Genomic DNA, 16,341 nt, shown 5'->3' on the forward strand with positions numbered 1-16,341 from the left:
AGATTCAAAGCTTTTTTGTGTGATGGTTTCTGTCAGTATTTGTTATGTTTTAAACACTTGCTGTTTCTCTTATGACTTTCCTTTGTTGTTAAGTGATGTTCGAATTTCAACATTTGTCACTGTATTAATTTATTTAATAAATGACTGGAACTGTGGCATACTCATGTCCCACTTTGCAAATCCGAAGAAAGTGTAAACTTAAAAAATATCAATATAATAACAGACATCATTAGATCAGTTGTGGTGGCTCACATGTGGATTGATATACAAATGCTCATGAGATCCATTATGTTCATTGTGTTGGAAGATTCAATTGTTGCTTCCTTTGGATATGCGAAGTGGGATGTGGTATGTCGAAGTTCACATAATTTTTAACACAAATTTAGTCTGTGCAATGGCACAAATTGATTGTGCTGAAGAATGACAGAAATGTTGAAATTGTGATTTGATTCAACAAATGAATATACCATAAGTGAAACGTGATGCCCTTCAGACAGTATGTACAGACTTGCTCCCATACTTTAGAAGTTAACAATATCAATTATTTAATCTGTGTATTGAGATGCTCTACTAAATACTGTGACTATCTCTTCAGTTGCTATTGAGTGTTCTCATCTTTGGAATAATATTTCAAATAACATGATGAAAACTGAGCAAGGTAGTGCAATGATTAACACACTGGACTCTCATTTGGGAGGATGATGGTTGAAATCCGCGTCTGGCCATCCTGATTAAGGTTTTCCTTGATTTCCCTAAATTGCTTCAGGCAAATGCCAGGATGGTTCCTTTGAAAAGACACTGCCAACTTCCTTCTCCATCCTTCCCTAATCTGATGGGACTGGTGACCTCGCTGTTTGGTCCCATCCCTCAAATCAGCTAACCAACCTAACAGGATGAAATTAAGTGACACATTCGATTTGCATACAAGAGGAGTTTTTCAATTCCGTGTCTCACCATTTTAATCCTCATAAGTTGTCTAGTGCAAATTATCGTTATTGAGAAGAAATGGTACTGGCCTAGCATGACATAACTGAGGTACTACTGTCTGCTTTAATGTTAGGTGCACCAGATAGCTCCTTGTACAACCTAACTAAATGGGAAATAGAAGTGATGTGCCCTTCTTTCATAACTCATCTACACTATTAAATGGTGTCAGATCTAGGATATTCTGAATGAAGAAAGTTTTGAATGAACGTATCTAAACCAAGTATGATAATTGGAAGTCCTGGTGAGAATGTAAGTAATGGAAGTAGTAAAAGCAACAACATATGAGATACCATGTGGCTGATTTGCACATTAATGAGATGGAAAATGTAGCTAAGGTTTTGGACTTCGTCCTTCAGAGCTAATAGAATACACAAAAACTATCATGGCTACACTGTTCTGGCCAACTACATCATATTGGCAGTGGAGCTTGAGTAGGTAAGGTGTTGTCAAGTGGTAAGAGCCAAGGAGAAAGGTGAGGTGAGGTGAGGTGGAGGACATAGTGTGGGAGACAAACGTGGCTGACGGCTGGGAGAGTCAGACGGTATGTTAGCTGTTAGCTGGGAAGAGGAGGCAGCGAGTGGATAGTATAGAAATGTGGCAAAGATGAGCTCGTCCTGGTGCCAGTGGGGGAGCCATGTATGGATGATAATTATGTAGTAGAGGAATGGTTTGGGAGGGGCAGATAGAACAGAGGAAGAAGGAGACTTCGGAGGTGTGTGTGTGTGTGTGTGTGTGTGTGTGTGTGTGTGTGTGTGTGTGTAGAACAAGTGAAGTGGGGAGTGTAGAGCAGGGGATGGAAATGGGTGTGGGACAAGGACTAGCTGAAATTAAAGGCAGGAGTATTGTGGAATTGAAGGATGTGTTATGAGGACAAATTCCATCTTCGCGGTTTGGAGAAACTGATATTAGAGGGATTGAGGAAGAGGAGGAGGAGGTGGTATCCAAGTGACGGAGGTTGTGAAGCCACCACTGAAATCGTGGTTAACTCAGCAGTGTGTTCCCCAGCTAGATGGTCAATTTTGCTATTTGCCACAGTTGGCAGTGGCCATTCATTTGGATGAACTGCTATTTGGTAGTGAGCCTACATGAGACTGTGTCGGTACATAGGCCAGGTCTTTGACCTGAGTTTTCCACAGGAGTGTGTCCTGTCTAGTAAGGGGTCATGTTTAAATGTGGCATGTGGGCAAACTGGGATATTTTGTAGATTGGGTAAGCGATGTAATACCATTTTGTGAGAGATGGGAAGGATTTTGGATAGGAAGTTGCCCATTTCTTGGCACGAAGGTAGTCGAAGCCCCAATAAAGTGTGTGTCGCTGTACATGTGTGCCCCTAATCCTATGATCATCCCTGTAAACTGGATGCAGAGGAGCATCTCCATCATTACCCAGCATCACCCCAGAGTGACATCACGTAACCACATACTTTTATGTGGATTCGACCACCACGAAGCTGTCCACCCAAATGAATGGCCGCCACTAAACTACGACTGAGAGCAAAATTGACCACACGGTGGCTGAACATGCTGCTGAGCTGGATGTGGCTAGTTCACAATTCGTGCTGCCTGGATCCCCTGCTCATTACCAGTATCCTTGAATTACATAGATGGGAATTGTGCTTATCACACATCCTTCAATCCCACAGTTGCCCTGGTCTCTCTCGCCAGTGACTCCTGTCCCACCATCCCCGCCTCCACCTTTGTCTGTATGTCCCGCACTTCACACATTCTACACTCAAGCTCTCCTCTCCGGTCTCCCTTCTCCTATGTTCTATCTAGGAAGAGAAGGAAACACACTGCCATTTAAGAGATAAAATTATTAGGTCACAGAGTAACATCAACAAGAATACAGTGAAAGTAGATTACACGTCTTGAACATATCTAACATCTGAGGGTCCAGATGCCCATGCATGCCCATATAAATATGCTGTCCATGTTGAGTGTCACTGGTGTAGTGCTATGCATGCATGGCAGATCTGGTGGTGGCGATCGGTGATTGGGCTGCCCCTAGCAGCTGCCTCTGGTAGCTCTGTATATGCCGTTTGAATGTCGGCACACGCTAAGCTTGCCATAATGGCCAGACTTATGTCCACTGTGGGCAGTAGGTGTAGTAACCAGCTTGTTATGACACTCCTCCTTCCTGATGGTCGGAAAGACCAGGTGTTCCTAGTCACAATACTGTGAATGAAGACACATCCATGCCATCCGTGGTGATGACAGGGACAGCAGCTAAAGGCTCGAGATGTGTCCAATCAGCCTGAACTGGCATGTACAGTCAAATATGGGGTGAGGGCACCCCCACTGCCCATGAACCCTGGGACAACAGGTGGACATTACCAGTGACAGAGCTTTCTCATTTTCAGTCCACAGTGAGGGATGGCAGCAGTTACAGCAGACTGGAGAGGAGAGACTCTGGTGACAGAGACCCAGCTTCTGTCCCTACTGATGGCGGTGTCTGCTCAGTGTAGTGAGGTGCGCCAGCACCAGCCACAGATAGTAAACCTGCCATCATTGTTTACAAAGACCAAACTGCCAGGGCAGGCAGGCATAACCGGAGTTGACAGAGAACAAGGCATCAGGCCAACAGCCCAAGGACGGGGCCCTGTGCTCTGCCTGGGATGCAACTGATCCCAGTGATGTGCCACAAGGCAATAATAGGCTTGAACCATGAAGATGTGGCCACTGCCCTGGCTTTAGATAATGGCTGGAATCCACTGTTGATACCCAAATGCCCTGGCCTGGCCCGGCGTATTGTGGGCACAAATGTCGACAAAATAGGTGCCTCTGAGGATGCCTGCCCAGCAGCAAGAGGTTGAGCAGTGTCTGCAACTGACAGCCATGCAGGAGCTCACTGGGCTCCTGGTCCCAGTTGACGTCATGCTGAGAGCTTAAAAAAAGTGAGAGCGCCTCTTCAGCTAAGAAATCTACATACTTGCATATGTGCATCTTAAGCATTCAGGCAAGGTGTTCTGCCTTGCCATTTGATTGAAGATAGAAGGGAGGTACTGTGATGTGGCAAATGCCATTTTGTGTACAAAAGTCCTTGAAAGACGGTGCCATGAACAGAGGATCATTGTCTGAAGGCAAGCTTTTTGTGGAGAATATCTTCAACATGACCTTAACAGCTGCGTTTGTGATTGTCAACTTAAAAAATGAGAAAAACCATCCCTTACCAATAACCAGGAAGTGATTAAAAAGTGCCCAGTGAAATCGGTGCGCACCCTTTCCTGCGTTGGGGCCAGTCATGGTGGATAAACAGTGCATGGTGCCACATGCTGACTCATACACTTCCGACAGGCTGGATGAGGTATTCCACCTTCCGATCAATGCCTGGCCAAAACATGTAGTGGAGTGGTGGAGTGTCTATTGCTGTGTGTGTGTGTGTGTGTGTGTGTGTGTGTGTGTGAGAGAGAGAGAGTGAGTCCCCAGTGACGCTGGTATAAGAAGTGTAGAACCTCCCACCACAGAGCCACTGGAACCACGATGTGGGGAGTAAACCCTTCCATTAACAGGAGAATAACACCATCCAAGAGGCAGAGGTGATGGCACAACACACACAAATTTTGAAGCGGTTCAGATGCCCAGCCTGGTGGATGGTTAGGCCACCCATGTTGTATCATGGGTATGACGGTATGACTGTCGGAGCTCTGATCTGTCACCACAGCAGAGACAATACAGGAACTGGTGATTGGGAAGCCATCCACCTAGTGCCTCACCTCTGTCTCCAGTTGGAAACAAAGCAGTTCTTCCTGGTCGAATGAGGGGTTTGGCCCATGGAGAGCTGGGACAGAGCACCAGTGTTCGCATATTGCAGTGTAGGATGAAAATGGATCTCATAATTGTATTGGTACAAGTACAGAGCCCAATGTGGAAAACAATAAGTGGCTTTGTCCAGTAAGGATGCTGTCAGACTAAACAGGCGAACCAAGTATTTGTGGTCGGCAATTAAATGAATTTTTTTTTAAGGCAATGACAATATCAAGCACTTCTTCATTCACCTGAGAATAATGTTTCTAAGTTGAGTATTTTTGACACAGAGCTGTTTGGAGTCATCTGAATGACGAAAGGCCACAGCCACTCTGTGGCCAGGACCAGATGCTTGCCTGATTGAAATGTTGCAAACATGGTGCAGAGCGAAGACTGTCATTAAGCTGCACAACAGCATGCTCACAGGCTGCAGACCAAACAAAAGTAGCACTTTCCCGAAGCAGCAGATGCAAAGGGTGGGCAGTAGCAGCTGCTGCGGGAATAAGCTTGTCATAATATGCAATTTTGCCAAAGAATTTCTGAAATTCTCATAAATTAGAGGGATGGGGGCAAAACCTTAATATCGGCTGCATGTTGTTTCATCAGGTACATGTCCTACCAGTCAATTTCATGACCAAAATAAAAAATGGAAGGTAGGGAAAAGTGAGACTTACTGAGATTAAATTTGAGGCTCTTGGCTTGTAGAACAGTAAACAGAGAGAGGAAGTTGTGCTCTGAGGAAGCACGTATCGTGACGATATCATCAAGATAATTAACGCAGTGAGGGACAGCCATTGTAACCTGTTCAAAAAAAAGGTTAAGAGATGGCAGGCTCACTAGCATTTGATACTGATAAGAGGCTGAAAGGTGTATTAACAACAAGCATCTGTTTTGATGCCTTGTCCAATGGAATCAGAAGGTAGGCTTGGGCCAAGTTTCTTCTCGAAAAGAATTGATCCCTAGACAACTTTGTGAGCAACTCCTCCAGGTGAGGCAGGGAGTAAGTGTCTATAACTACCTGTGCATTAATAGTGACCTAGAAGTCGCCACAGAGCCAAAGCTGATGGAGCGGCTTCTTTATGATCAGTAATCTTTTTTAGGAAATCAGTCCAATTACTCAAAGTGACATTAAGCAGTCCAGCTCCTTCTTAACTTAGATGCATAAAGCTAGTGGCAGTGGCTGCACACAGAAAAAGCAAAACTTAACTCTGGGGCAAACAGATCCAAAAACTCGGAACACAAGGAATCCAATTCACGATAAGGCACTTGATTTGACACCAGATGCACTGCATCTGGAGTAGAAAAGCCAAAAGCAGCAGAGACATCTAGATCAAAGAAATTTTTAGTACTCGCATTGTTAACCACTAAGTATGTAATGGGACGGAAAGCTGACTTGTAAACTGTGTTGACCATGAATTGGAATCTGCTGTTTATGCTAGCTTACCTACCAACTCTTGTGCATGCCAATGGTTGGGACCCTTGCCAGGTGTACTACTGTGAATTGAGGAGAGAGGCAGTGGCCCCTGTGTCGACTTGTAGGCTTTATGGCTTATCTGTCACCCATACTTCAATGAAAAGTTTGGTCTGCCCTGCTTACAGCCGTGAACAGAACAGTGAACATAACAATGAAACAGTATGAATATAGACGTCCATTGATTTTGGAAATGACTCCTTGGGGTGGGGGAAGAAGAGGAGGATAGACGGTAGAGATGGACGTACCACTGCTATATGACATCTTTTTTTACATTTGTGGCAAGAGGCCCACCACTTGTCAACAATGATGACATCACTCCAAACCTCTAATTGGCAGCCCACCATGCAGGAAACCTTGAACAACTGTTTGGTATTCAAAACAAATTCTAACATAGGGCTCTCAGACTGAAGGGCCCACCAACACACCTTGTTATCTGGAGCCGAACAAATAATTGCCTCTATGACTATGGTGTGCACATAAGACTCCTGAGTCTTATCCGTGATGAACCGACACTTAAGACTGCGGCCGTGGAGCTTGGACACCCAAGCTCAATACAGTTGCTGCAGCTGTTTGTGACATTCATAGAATTCAATGGTGCAGCTGCTACATGCATATACTTGCAGTGATAGGAGGAGAGCAAACTACAGATATTGTCATAAGAAAGCAATGCTGGTTCTTGCAGAGCAGCTAACTGCCACAGTAAGTGATAAATATGAGGGGGTATCCATGACAAGAAGAGAGTCTTATAAACCTTCATATCAACCACCTAGAATGTCACAAAATGTTGGCAAAGCTGCTTTTTGTCAGTGTTCCAGTCTTCCATGGATTCATCACGGAAAATGGGGGGCTGGAGGGGGGGTGGGTGTGGGGGGTGGGGGAGGAGGATGGCCACGTGTGAAAAATCCAGCAGCTGAGCCTGGATCAACATAGTCAACAACCATTACAACACAGACATGTGTGCCTGCTGGTGTTGCACAAGTGACTGGAGTAGAATCTCCATGGAAGAGCCGAACATCGGCAAAACCACCAAACCCATAAAACATGAAAATTTGACCCTTGATGTTGCTACTTGTGCTCTAACTAGGAACTCAAGGAAACACATGGCTGTAAAAAAGATAAAATTTATTGGGTCATGGAGTGACATCAACAAGAATACAATTAAAGTAGTTTACATGTCTCGAAAACATTTAACAACTGAGGGTCCGGAGGCTCTTGCAAGTCCATATAGAGATGCTGTCCTCATCAGATATCACTGGTGTAGTGCTGCTTGCACGCAGCAAATCTGGTGATGACAGTCTGTGACCATGTTGCCCCTGGTGGTGGCCTCAGGTAGTTGTGGGAACATCATTTGAATATTAGCACACACTGTGCTTGCTGTAGTACCCTGACTTAAGACCACTGTGGGCTGTAGGTGTAGTAACTGGTGGGTTACTACACTTGCTCAACCTTCCAATCCACTGCTGTGTGCCATTGTGGGCCACACACAACTCTCTGCCAGCTTCCAGCTACCCTACCGTCCTATGCTCCCTCCCTCTGCCTGGCTCTTTTGATCCCTCTTCCACTTCATCGGAACAACTTCTTGACCCCACTCAAGTTGGTGTGCATATACAATGTAGTCTTTTTTTGTGCTTGATACCTGTGGAGGGCAGCACTGAAAGCATAGGTAGGTTTCAGGCTTCTTTTTTTTTGTACCTGTTGACTGCCCAGTCTCACATTGGCACATTGTGTTTTGTTACTTATGCTCTTTCCATTATGCAACTAAAACAAAGGTAGTTTCAGGGTCCAAACAAACCACCACTAAAATTGTTAAGGTCCTACTGAGGGTTTTCTTTTGTCTAGTATCACTTCTGAAAGACCCAGAGCTGCTTTTAATGACCTTGACATCATTGCAACATTATACTAACTTCCTCTTCTTCCTCAGTGCCTTGCCCACAAATCGCCCTTTGTCACCACCTATTTTTTTAAGGTGGCAGTAGGTCCTACAGATTGCTGCTGGTGTCATTACATGACAGGCAGAATGACAGAAAACTTCTTCAGCCTTGTGTTTGATGTGAGAAATTCTGTTTACATAAATGTAGGATCTTTGACTATTTAGGGAGTTTGCAACTACAATAACACATGTGTAAAGACCACAATAATATTGGAGCTATTTGAAAGGTATTAAATTGGATATTTTGTTGTCAAAATAATCAGTAGCAGAAGTTAAATCTTTGTGTTGTTGAATGTGGAGTATGTAACCATCAGCAAGTAGCAGCTGTAAAATCTGTTGTGTATTTGTGTTTCTGGAACACTGTATTCCAGTTTCATTTGAAACTGTGAATGACTTGTGAACTATGGTATTCCACAGTAAAAAAGATAACAAGAATTAAAAGTAGAAAACGTAACACAAACATAGAGAGTGGTTGTTGTTACCTTAAAAAAATGTGTGAATACCAATTTATATATCATGTATAAGAAATCGGGCACGAAATGGACAGAAGAAAGGAAAAGACAATTTGGGAGAAGCTGGAGCACTGTAAAAATAGGAAACAAAGAAAGAAGACAGATTGAAGTTACATCAATATGAAGATAAAATTTTGCATAAGTTATTGTTTATTTGTAGGCCGTGAATAGTGAGTATAAATGTCCCAGTATATTTAACACATTCTCACAAGATTCTTTTGTTGTTTTTAGGTGAATGTAACCCTGAAAAAGTATGGCTCAAAGCTGGAACACCAAGGAATAAAAATAGAATTCATTGGTCAGATTGAACTCTATTATGACAGAGGCAATCATCATGAGTTCACATCTCTAGTCAAAGAACTAGCTCGTCCTGGTGAACTTATGCAAAATATGTCCTATGCTTTTGAGTTCCTTAACGTTGAAAAGCCTTTCGAGTCGTACACTGGTTCAAATGTACGACTTCGGTAAGATGATTTTAAGTTATTGCTTGTATTTATTTTCAAAAGAGTTAATGAAACGTCTCAAAATTTCGTGATGTAATACGATCATAAAGTAATAAGATTTTCTACTAAGTGGACAGAATCATGAATACCTTCTATACAAGCTAATAATGTCAATTTTTTATTTGTTTGTACTTTAGTTTTTTGATGTCATGGGGCTAAATTCAGATTTTTTCCCATAGTTCACTGACATAATGTTAATATCACTTCTGTTACAGGTATTTTTTGAGAGTTACTATTGTGAGAAGGCTTTCAGACATAATTAAGGAAATGGATATTGTTGTTCACACCTTATCTTGCTACCCAGAAATGAACAACAGCATAAAAATGGAAGTTGGCATAGAAGACTGCTTACATATAGAATTTGAGTACAATAAATCAAAGTAAGTAATGTATGAAGGTGTATTTGAGAACCTTGTATCCTCGCATTGCTCGTGTATATAAAACTTGAGTTGAGAGACAGCTAAAATAATGTGACGTCTTAGGGTAAAATAATGCTTCTGAAAAGAACAACTAACATTTTGTCTGTTTTTTACCTAATTAAAACAGCATAATTTACAAAGGTTCAAATAACATTTTGTGGCTCTTTTAATAAGCCTGTGTGACAAATTACGATAACTTCACATTATGTCAACGAAGTCTGTCTATTTGTCACCCTTATTACAATAGTATGTTTTACCATGTAGGGTCATATTTTATTTCCAGGTAGATAAGTTAGTTGGACAGCAACAAAGGAGAGAGAAAGCAAAGTGAATGAGACAGTGGACTGTGAAGGTTAAAAATGACATGGAAGGAGTTCTGATCAACTTAAAGCATCAAATATAAGAACCCATGGCATAGAATTGTGCTTTGGAACATACACTCCTGGAAATGGAAAAAAGAACACATTGACACCGGTGTGTCAGACCCACCATACTTGCTCCGGACACTGCGAGAGGGCTGTACAAGCAATGATCACACGCACGGCACAGCGGACACACCAGGAACCGCGGTGTTGGCCGTCGAATGGCGCTAGCTGCGCAGCATATGTGCACCGCCGCCGTCAGTGTCAGCCAGTTTGCCGTGGCATACGGAGCTCCATCGCAGTCTTTAACACTGGTAGCATGCCGCGACAGCGTGGACGTGAACCGTATGTGCAGTTGACGGACTTTGAGCGAGGGCGTATAGTGGGCATGCGGGAGGCCGGGTGGACGTACCGCCAAATTGCTCAACACGTGGGGCGTGAGGTCTCCACAGTACATCGATGTTGTCGCCAGTGGTCGGCGGAAGGTGCACGTGCCCGTCGACCTGGGACCGGACCGCAACGACGCACGGATGCACGCCAAGATCGTACGATCCTACGCAGTGCCGTAGGGGACCGCACCGCCACTTCCCAGCAAATTAGGGACACTGTTGCTCCTGGGGTATCGGCGAGGACCATTCGCAACCGTTTCCATGAAGCTGGACTACGGTCCCGCACACCGTTAGGCCGTCTTCCGCTCACGCCCCAACATCGTGCAGCCCGCCTCCAGTGGTGTCGCGACAGGCGTGAATGGAGGGACGAATGGAGACGTGTCGTCTTCAGCGATGAGAGTCGCTTCTGCCTTGGTGCCAATGATGGTCGTATGCGTGTTTGGCGCCGTGCAGGTGAGCGCCACAATCAGGACTGCATACGACCGAGGCACACAGGGCCAACACCCGGCATCATGGTGTGGGGAGCGATCTCCTACACTGGCCGTACACCACTGGTGATCGTCGAGGGGACACTGAATAGTGCACGGTACATCCAAACCGTCATCGAACCCATCGTTCTACCATTCCTAGACCGGCAAGGGAACTTGCTGTTCCAACAGGACAATGCACGTCCGCATGTATCCCGTGCCACCCAACGTGCTCTAGAAGGTGTAAGTCAACTACCCTGGCCAGCAAGATCTCCGGATCTGTCCCCCATTGAGCATGTTTGGGACCGGATGAAGCGTCGTCTCACGCGGTCTGCACGTCCAGCACGAACGCTGGTCCAACTGAGGCGCCAGGTGGAAATGGCATGGCAAGCCGTTCCACAGGACTACTTCCAGCATCTCTACGATCGTCTCCATGGGAGAATAGCAGCCTGCATTGCTGCGAAAGGTGGATATACACTGTACTAGTGCCGACATTGTGCATGCTCTGTTGCCTGTGTCTATGTGCCTGTGGTTCTGTCAGTGTGATCATGTGATGTATCTGACCCCAGGAATGTGTCAATAAAGTTTCCCCTTCCTGGGACAATGAATTCACGGTGTTCTTATTTCAATTTCCAGGAGTGTAGAACAGAGTATAAGAAACATAAAGATGAGAAGTATAGGACTTGGAAGAATGACAAACAAGAGAGATGGGATATTTTGAATAAAAAAAAGGGAAGATGGGAAATTTAAATAGAATAAGACCATCTCAGTCAGAAACAGTAGTGATACATATGGCATTATATTTCAACTAGCTAGAAATTTATTGCATACCAAAACAATCTGCTCGCTCCTACCGCCGTTTTAGGAGTTTTGTTAATGCATCCATTCTTTCAGAATTGCCTTTCAGGCATAATGTAGAGCAACTTGCTGAAGTGATGACTAGCTGTGTAGATGAAACATTCACTGATGCACAATCTAACCGGTATTACAACAGTTGGCCTATAATTACTCACAGTGCATATCATTTTGGCCCCTGAGACAAAAATGAAGCTGTTTTGCGAACATTACTTGCCAATGGCACAGGCTGATGATAAATGATTTACTATTCAAACAAATAAGACAGCTGGTGAGGTCAGACACCACAAAATAATAACCTAATTGGTAAGATACTGTTTTTAAATAAGAGTTTTAACTGTCAACAACATTGATTGAATTCATTAGAGACTATGCAGTAGCTCTGCTGGACAAGTGTTTCGAGGAGAATGAAGAGGCAGTGTCAGTTGTGCCCATATTGAAGGAACTTCCTGTGGTCACTTGAATGGTATTCAGGAAACTACACAAAAAATAATTGATTGTTCTAGATTTGTACCTTTCTTTTCCAGAATAGCAGTCTAACCCTTCTTCATTTGTACCACTTTACTCGGTAATAAATCCGTTGGTAGTAGAGGGCATGTATGGTATCACAGAACCAGTTTGTTGAGCCAAAATGTAGGTGAAGACATTTTCAGATGTTTCTCCATTCTGTGTGAAAGGGTCTCAAGAGGCTTGATGGGATTTTTGAAACACTGAGAAGGTATTTGGTGACAAAGATCACTGCAAAGTTCCAAAATCATTCACTAGTGTTGAGTGAGCTAAAAATTTGAGATGATTTTGATAATTGCAGAACTACACAAAACACCTGAATTACAGGAAAGGTGTTGTTACTTAAGCAAAACATGGAAATGCTGAAGAGATGCCGGCCGAAGTGGCCGTGCGGTTAAAGGCGCTGCAGTCTGGACCCGCAAGACCGCTACGGTCGCAGGTTCGAATCCTGCCACGGGCATGGATGTTTGTGATGTCCTTAGATTAGTTAGGTTTAACTAGTTCTAAGTTCTAGGGGACTAATGACCTCAGCAGTTGAATCCCATAGTGCTCAGAGCCATTTTGTGCTGAAGAGATTTATACATTTGGCTCACACACATGGTGTTTATAAATGCAAAACTTCACCCACACCATTATGACAAAATTTAGATCAAGGGCTGTTGAGAAACATAGGGTGGGGTGGCAACTGTTGAATGGAAATTAATCTCTCACATTTTGCACTATCCGCTGAGTTTTTGATGCTTCTCTGCACCTTAGTGCTGAATTGACAATGTTTGTTAAACGAATGGTGTATAATGTACCTGCCAGGGCTCCCACAGGTATGAGTGTGGTGCACATAGGGCCCAAAGCTATTGCAGCCTTTCTTCTCTCTTGGGCTGCATACCCTTCCCAATATCCACCCCTTCCCATCCTAGCTCTCCTCCCACTCCTCATGCGCCCCCCCCCCCCCCCACCCCTTTCCCGTTGTGTACCCATCTGGTTGAGATGCCTGACAACACAGGGATCACACTTCTGGTACCAGAGCTATCACCACCTGATGTTTGCCTAGGTGTGATTGCTCATATTTTTGGGGCAGCAGAACTCTTACCAACTACTGCCATGCCAGGCAGCCTTTGCTGCAGCTGGGTGGCACCCACCGGGTGAGCCCCTGATTGGAGTGGGTCGTACCAGTACCAGGGTGGATGCTCAGCCCGTGAAGTGTGCTAAGCTCCATACTTGTGGGTGCTCTTCCATGGCCGTGTCTTCAGACGGGAATGGTTCTCTCTCTGCTCCTACTTTTGCTTTCATGGCCTTCACCTCTGTGCCCACTCCCTGGGAGGACGCCCAGGCCTGCCAGCTTGGAGCAAAACCCTTTCCCTGTTAACATGGTTTGTGCCAGGACAGACGGGGAGACTTTTGCCACTACCAAACCATTCTTTTTCTTGAACATATCAAAGATAGATTTGGTGAAGTTGGCTCACTTAGTAAGATGCGATCTGGTTCCCTACTGATTAAAACCTCTTCTGCTGGTCATTTGGGTTCCCTTTGTGTTCGCAAGTGCTTAGGAGACATCCCAGTGAGCATTACTCCTCACCACAGCTTAAATATGACCCTGGCCATTGTTTTCCACAGGGACTACTTCCTTCAGTCTGATGGGAAACTCGGGATTAGCCTGAAACAGTGTGGTGTTTGTTTTGTCCAGTGAGTCCAGAGAGGTCCTAAGGACAATCATGTTGATACTGGTGCTTTCATCCTGGCTTTTGTGGGGGGGAAGTCAAAATTATTTTTTACTGTAGTGATGTGAAGCCCCTATATCCCACATCCCGTGCGCTGTTTCCAGTGTCTCTTCGATCACATCTCCGTGATGTGAGGCAAATCCTATTTGTGAGGACTGTGGCCACTCTCATCACGTGGGGAGTCATTGCACCCCATCGCCCAAGTACGTGAACTGCTCAGGCCCACATTCTCCTCACTCGCTGGACTGCCCAATCTATATAAAGGAAAGGACGATTCAGGAATTCAATATTCTCAACTGTCTATCCTCCTCTGAGGCTGACAGAAACTCGACCATCTCCACCCTGTAACTTTAACGGTTACCTCTGCTTCTGTCGTCTCTTTCCCACTTCCTTTTTACCTCTGTCCTGTACCCCTTCCCTTTCCTCCTCCCTGGTGGTGGCCACTCCCTCTCCTCACGGAACCACTCCTTCTCCACAGCTGGAGAAGAAACCTTCTCCTCTGACACCTGCCAAGAATGTGACTCCCTTCCCTATAGGATTACTCCTCCTCGGTGTCTCCAGAACAAGAAGCCTGTTGCTTTGAGTCTGACATGGGACACATGCTCTGTGAGGCTCAATGCTGCTCATTCTCTTTTGGGTCCTGATATTACAGTGACTTGCTCTCTTCCCGACTACACCTCCTCTCGTCCTGAGGAGGAGGAGGAGGAGGAGATGCATAACCATAAGTCTTGGGATGAGGGTCCCCCTCCCCCCCATAGTCATGGATGTCACTCCATCCTTACCAGTAACGGACATGGACTTGGCACAGTGACCAATTCTGGCCCATTCAGTGTCCATCTGGTATCTTCTACTACTCACTCCCAGTGGAACTGTAATGTTAACAATTGTCACATTCCAGAATTGCGGTCCCTTCTTTCTCTACACTCTGTAGCTTGTGTTGTATTGCAGGAATATTGTTTTGTGGGTACTCATTCGCTGACTCTTCGTGGTTTCCAAGCCTACTGTTGGAACCAAATCAGCCCTTTGCGAGCCTCCAGTGGTGTCTGTACCTTGGTCCACTCAGAAACTGTCAGTTCCTCTTCATATTGCACTGGAAGTGGTGGCTGTTTGGATCACTTTGTGGTAACAATACGTAATCCTTATCTTCCCCCACACAAGCCTCCTATGCTTCCTGCTATTCTTGCCCTCTGTAGGCAACTCCTGCCCCCCCCCCCCCCCCTCCCCTTTCCTTCACCTTGGGATTTTAATGACCATAACACTCTATTTTGGATGGGACTGCGGCCACTGACCAGTGAAAAATTTTTGGAGACCTGCTGGCAGGGCTTGATCTCTGCCTCCTCAACACTGGAGCCATGACACAATTTAGTGTGGTGCACAATACTATCTCAGTCATTGATCTTTCCATCTGTAGCCCTGGATTCCTCCCTGCAGTTCATTAGGGAGTTCATGACAATTTGTGTGACGTTTTCCAATTATCTTTCCTTCAGCAACGCTCACCTGGATGCCCTCCCAGTTGGCCTTTTTTAATATGAGTTGGGATTGCTTTTCCTTGGCTGCCATCCCAACCACTCCACGACATGACAGCATTGATGAGTCTGAAGAGACTTTGACCGATGCTATCCTTTCAGCATCTGCTTTGGTGAATCTGTCTTCCCCAGGTACAACCTGATGCCTAAAATTGCTGTGCCTAGTAAAGGCTACCCTCGTGCCATCAATCGAGCGGGGTGGCGCAGTGGTTAGACACTGGACTCGCATTCGGGAGGACGACAGTTCAATCCCGCGTCCGGCCATCCTGATTTAGGTTTTCCGTGATTTCCCTAAATCACTCCAGGCAAATGCCGGGGTGGTTCCTCTGAAAGGGCACGGCCGACTTCCTTCCCAATCCGATGAGACCGATGACCACGCTGTCTGGTCTCCTTCGCCCAAACCAACCAACCTCGTGCCATCCAACATTATAAACAGCATCCATCTCTTGACCATCTCATGGCCTTCAAACAGGTTTGTGCCCGGGCCTGTTATCTTTTTTTCTTAAATGCCAGAAATGGATTTTTTGGGAACAATATGGCACTTGCCACAGGGACACATACTCTCTCTTCACAGGGTTGTGTAAAGATCATGTGCATTTCTGGCTGCTGTCCTACAGGTATCCCAGGAATTTTCCTGAATGAGATTATCCTCACCAGCCCAGGCCTCAGCATAAGCCCACTATTCACCCACGTTCCATCTTCTCAAGCACCATCTAAAATGACTCCTTCTATCTTTCGTTCCCCGCTGCCTGGAGCCTTATAATGCCCCATTTAGCGAGTAGAAATATGCCAGTGTCCTTGCTCTCTGCTGCAACATGACTCCTGGACCAGACCAGGTACACAATCAAATGCTTCAGCATTTATTGGTGGCTAGCCATCGTCATATACTTGTCCTTTTTAACTGTCTCTGGAGCAAGGGGGAATTCCCTTCCCAGTTATGAGAAAGTGTCAT

The 16,341-nt window shown here is 45.2% G+C and overlaps 1 protein-coding gene across 2 annotated transcripts in view; it reads left to right on the top strand.

Annotated features, from left to right (window-relative positions):
• LOC124722944 (vacuolar protein sorting-associated protein 26B-like) overlaps positions 1-16,341 on the top strand; it is a 68,874-nt gene that overhangs the window by 25,977 nt on the left and 26,556 nt on the right. For both annotated transcript variants that reach the window (XM_047248108.1, XM_047248107.1), the window contains 2 exons: positions 8,878-9,110; positions 9,365-9,529. In XM_047248108.1, coding sequence (XP_047104064.1) covers positions 8,878-9,110; positions 9,365-9,529 — 398 coding nt within the window. The remainder of the gene's footprint in view (positions 1-8,877; positions 9,111-9,364; positions 9,530-16,341) is intronic.

This window comes from Schistocerca piceifrons, chromosome X (assembly GCF_021461385.2).
Source record: "Schistocerca piceifrons isolate TAMUIC-IGC-003096 chromosome X, iqSchPice1.1, whole genome shotgun sequence".
Classification (NCBI taxonomy): Eukaryota; Metazoa; Arthropoda; class Insecta; order Orthoptera; family Acrididae; genus Schistocerca; species Schistocerca piceifrons.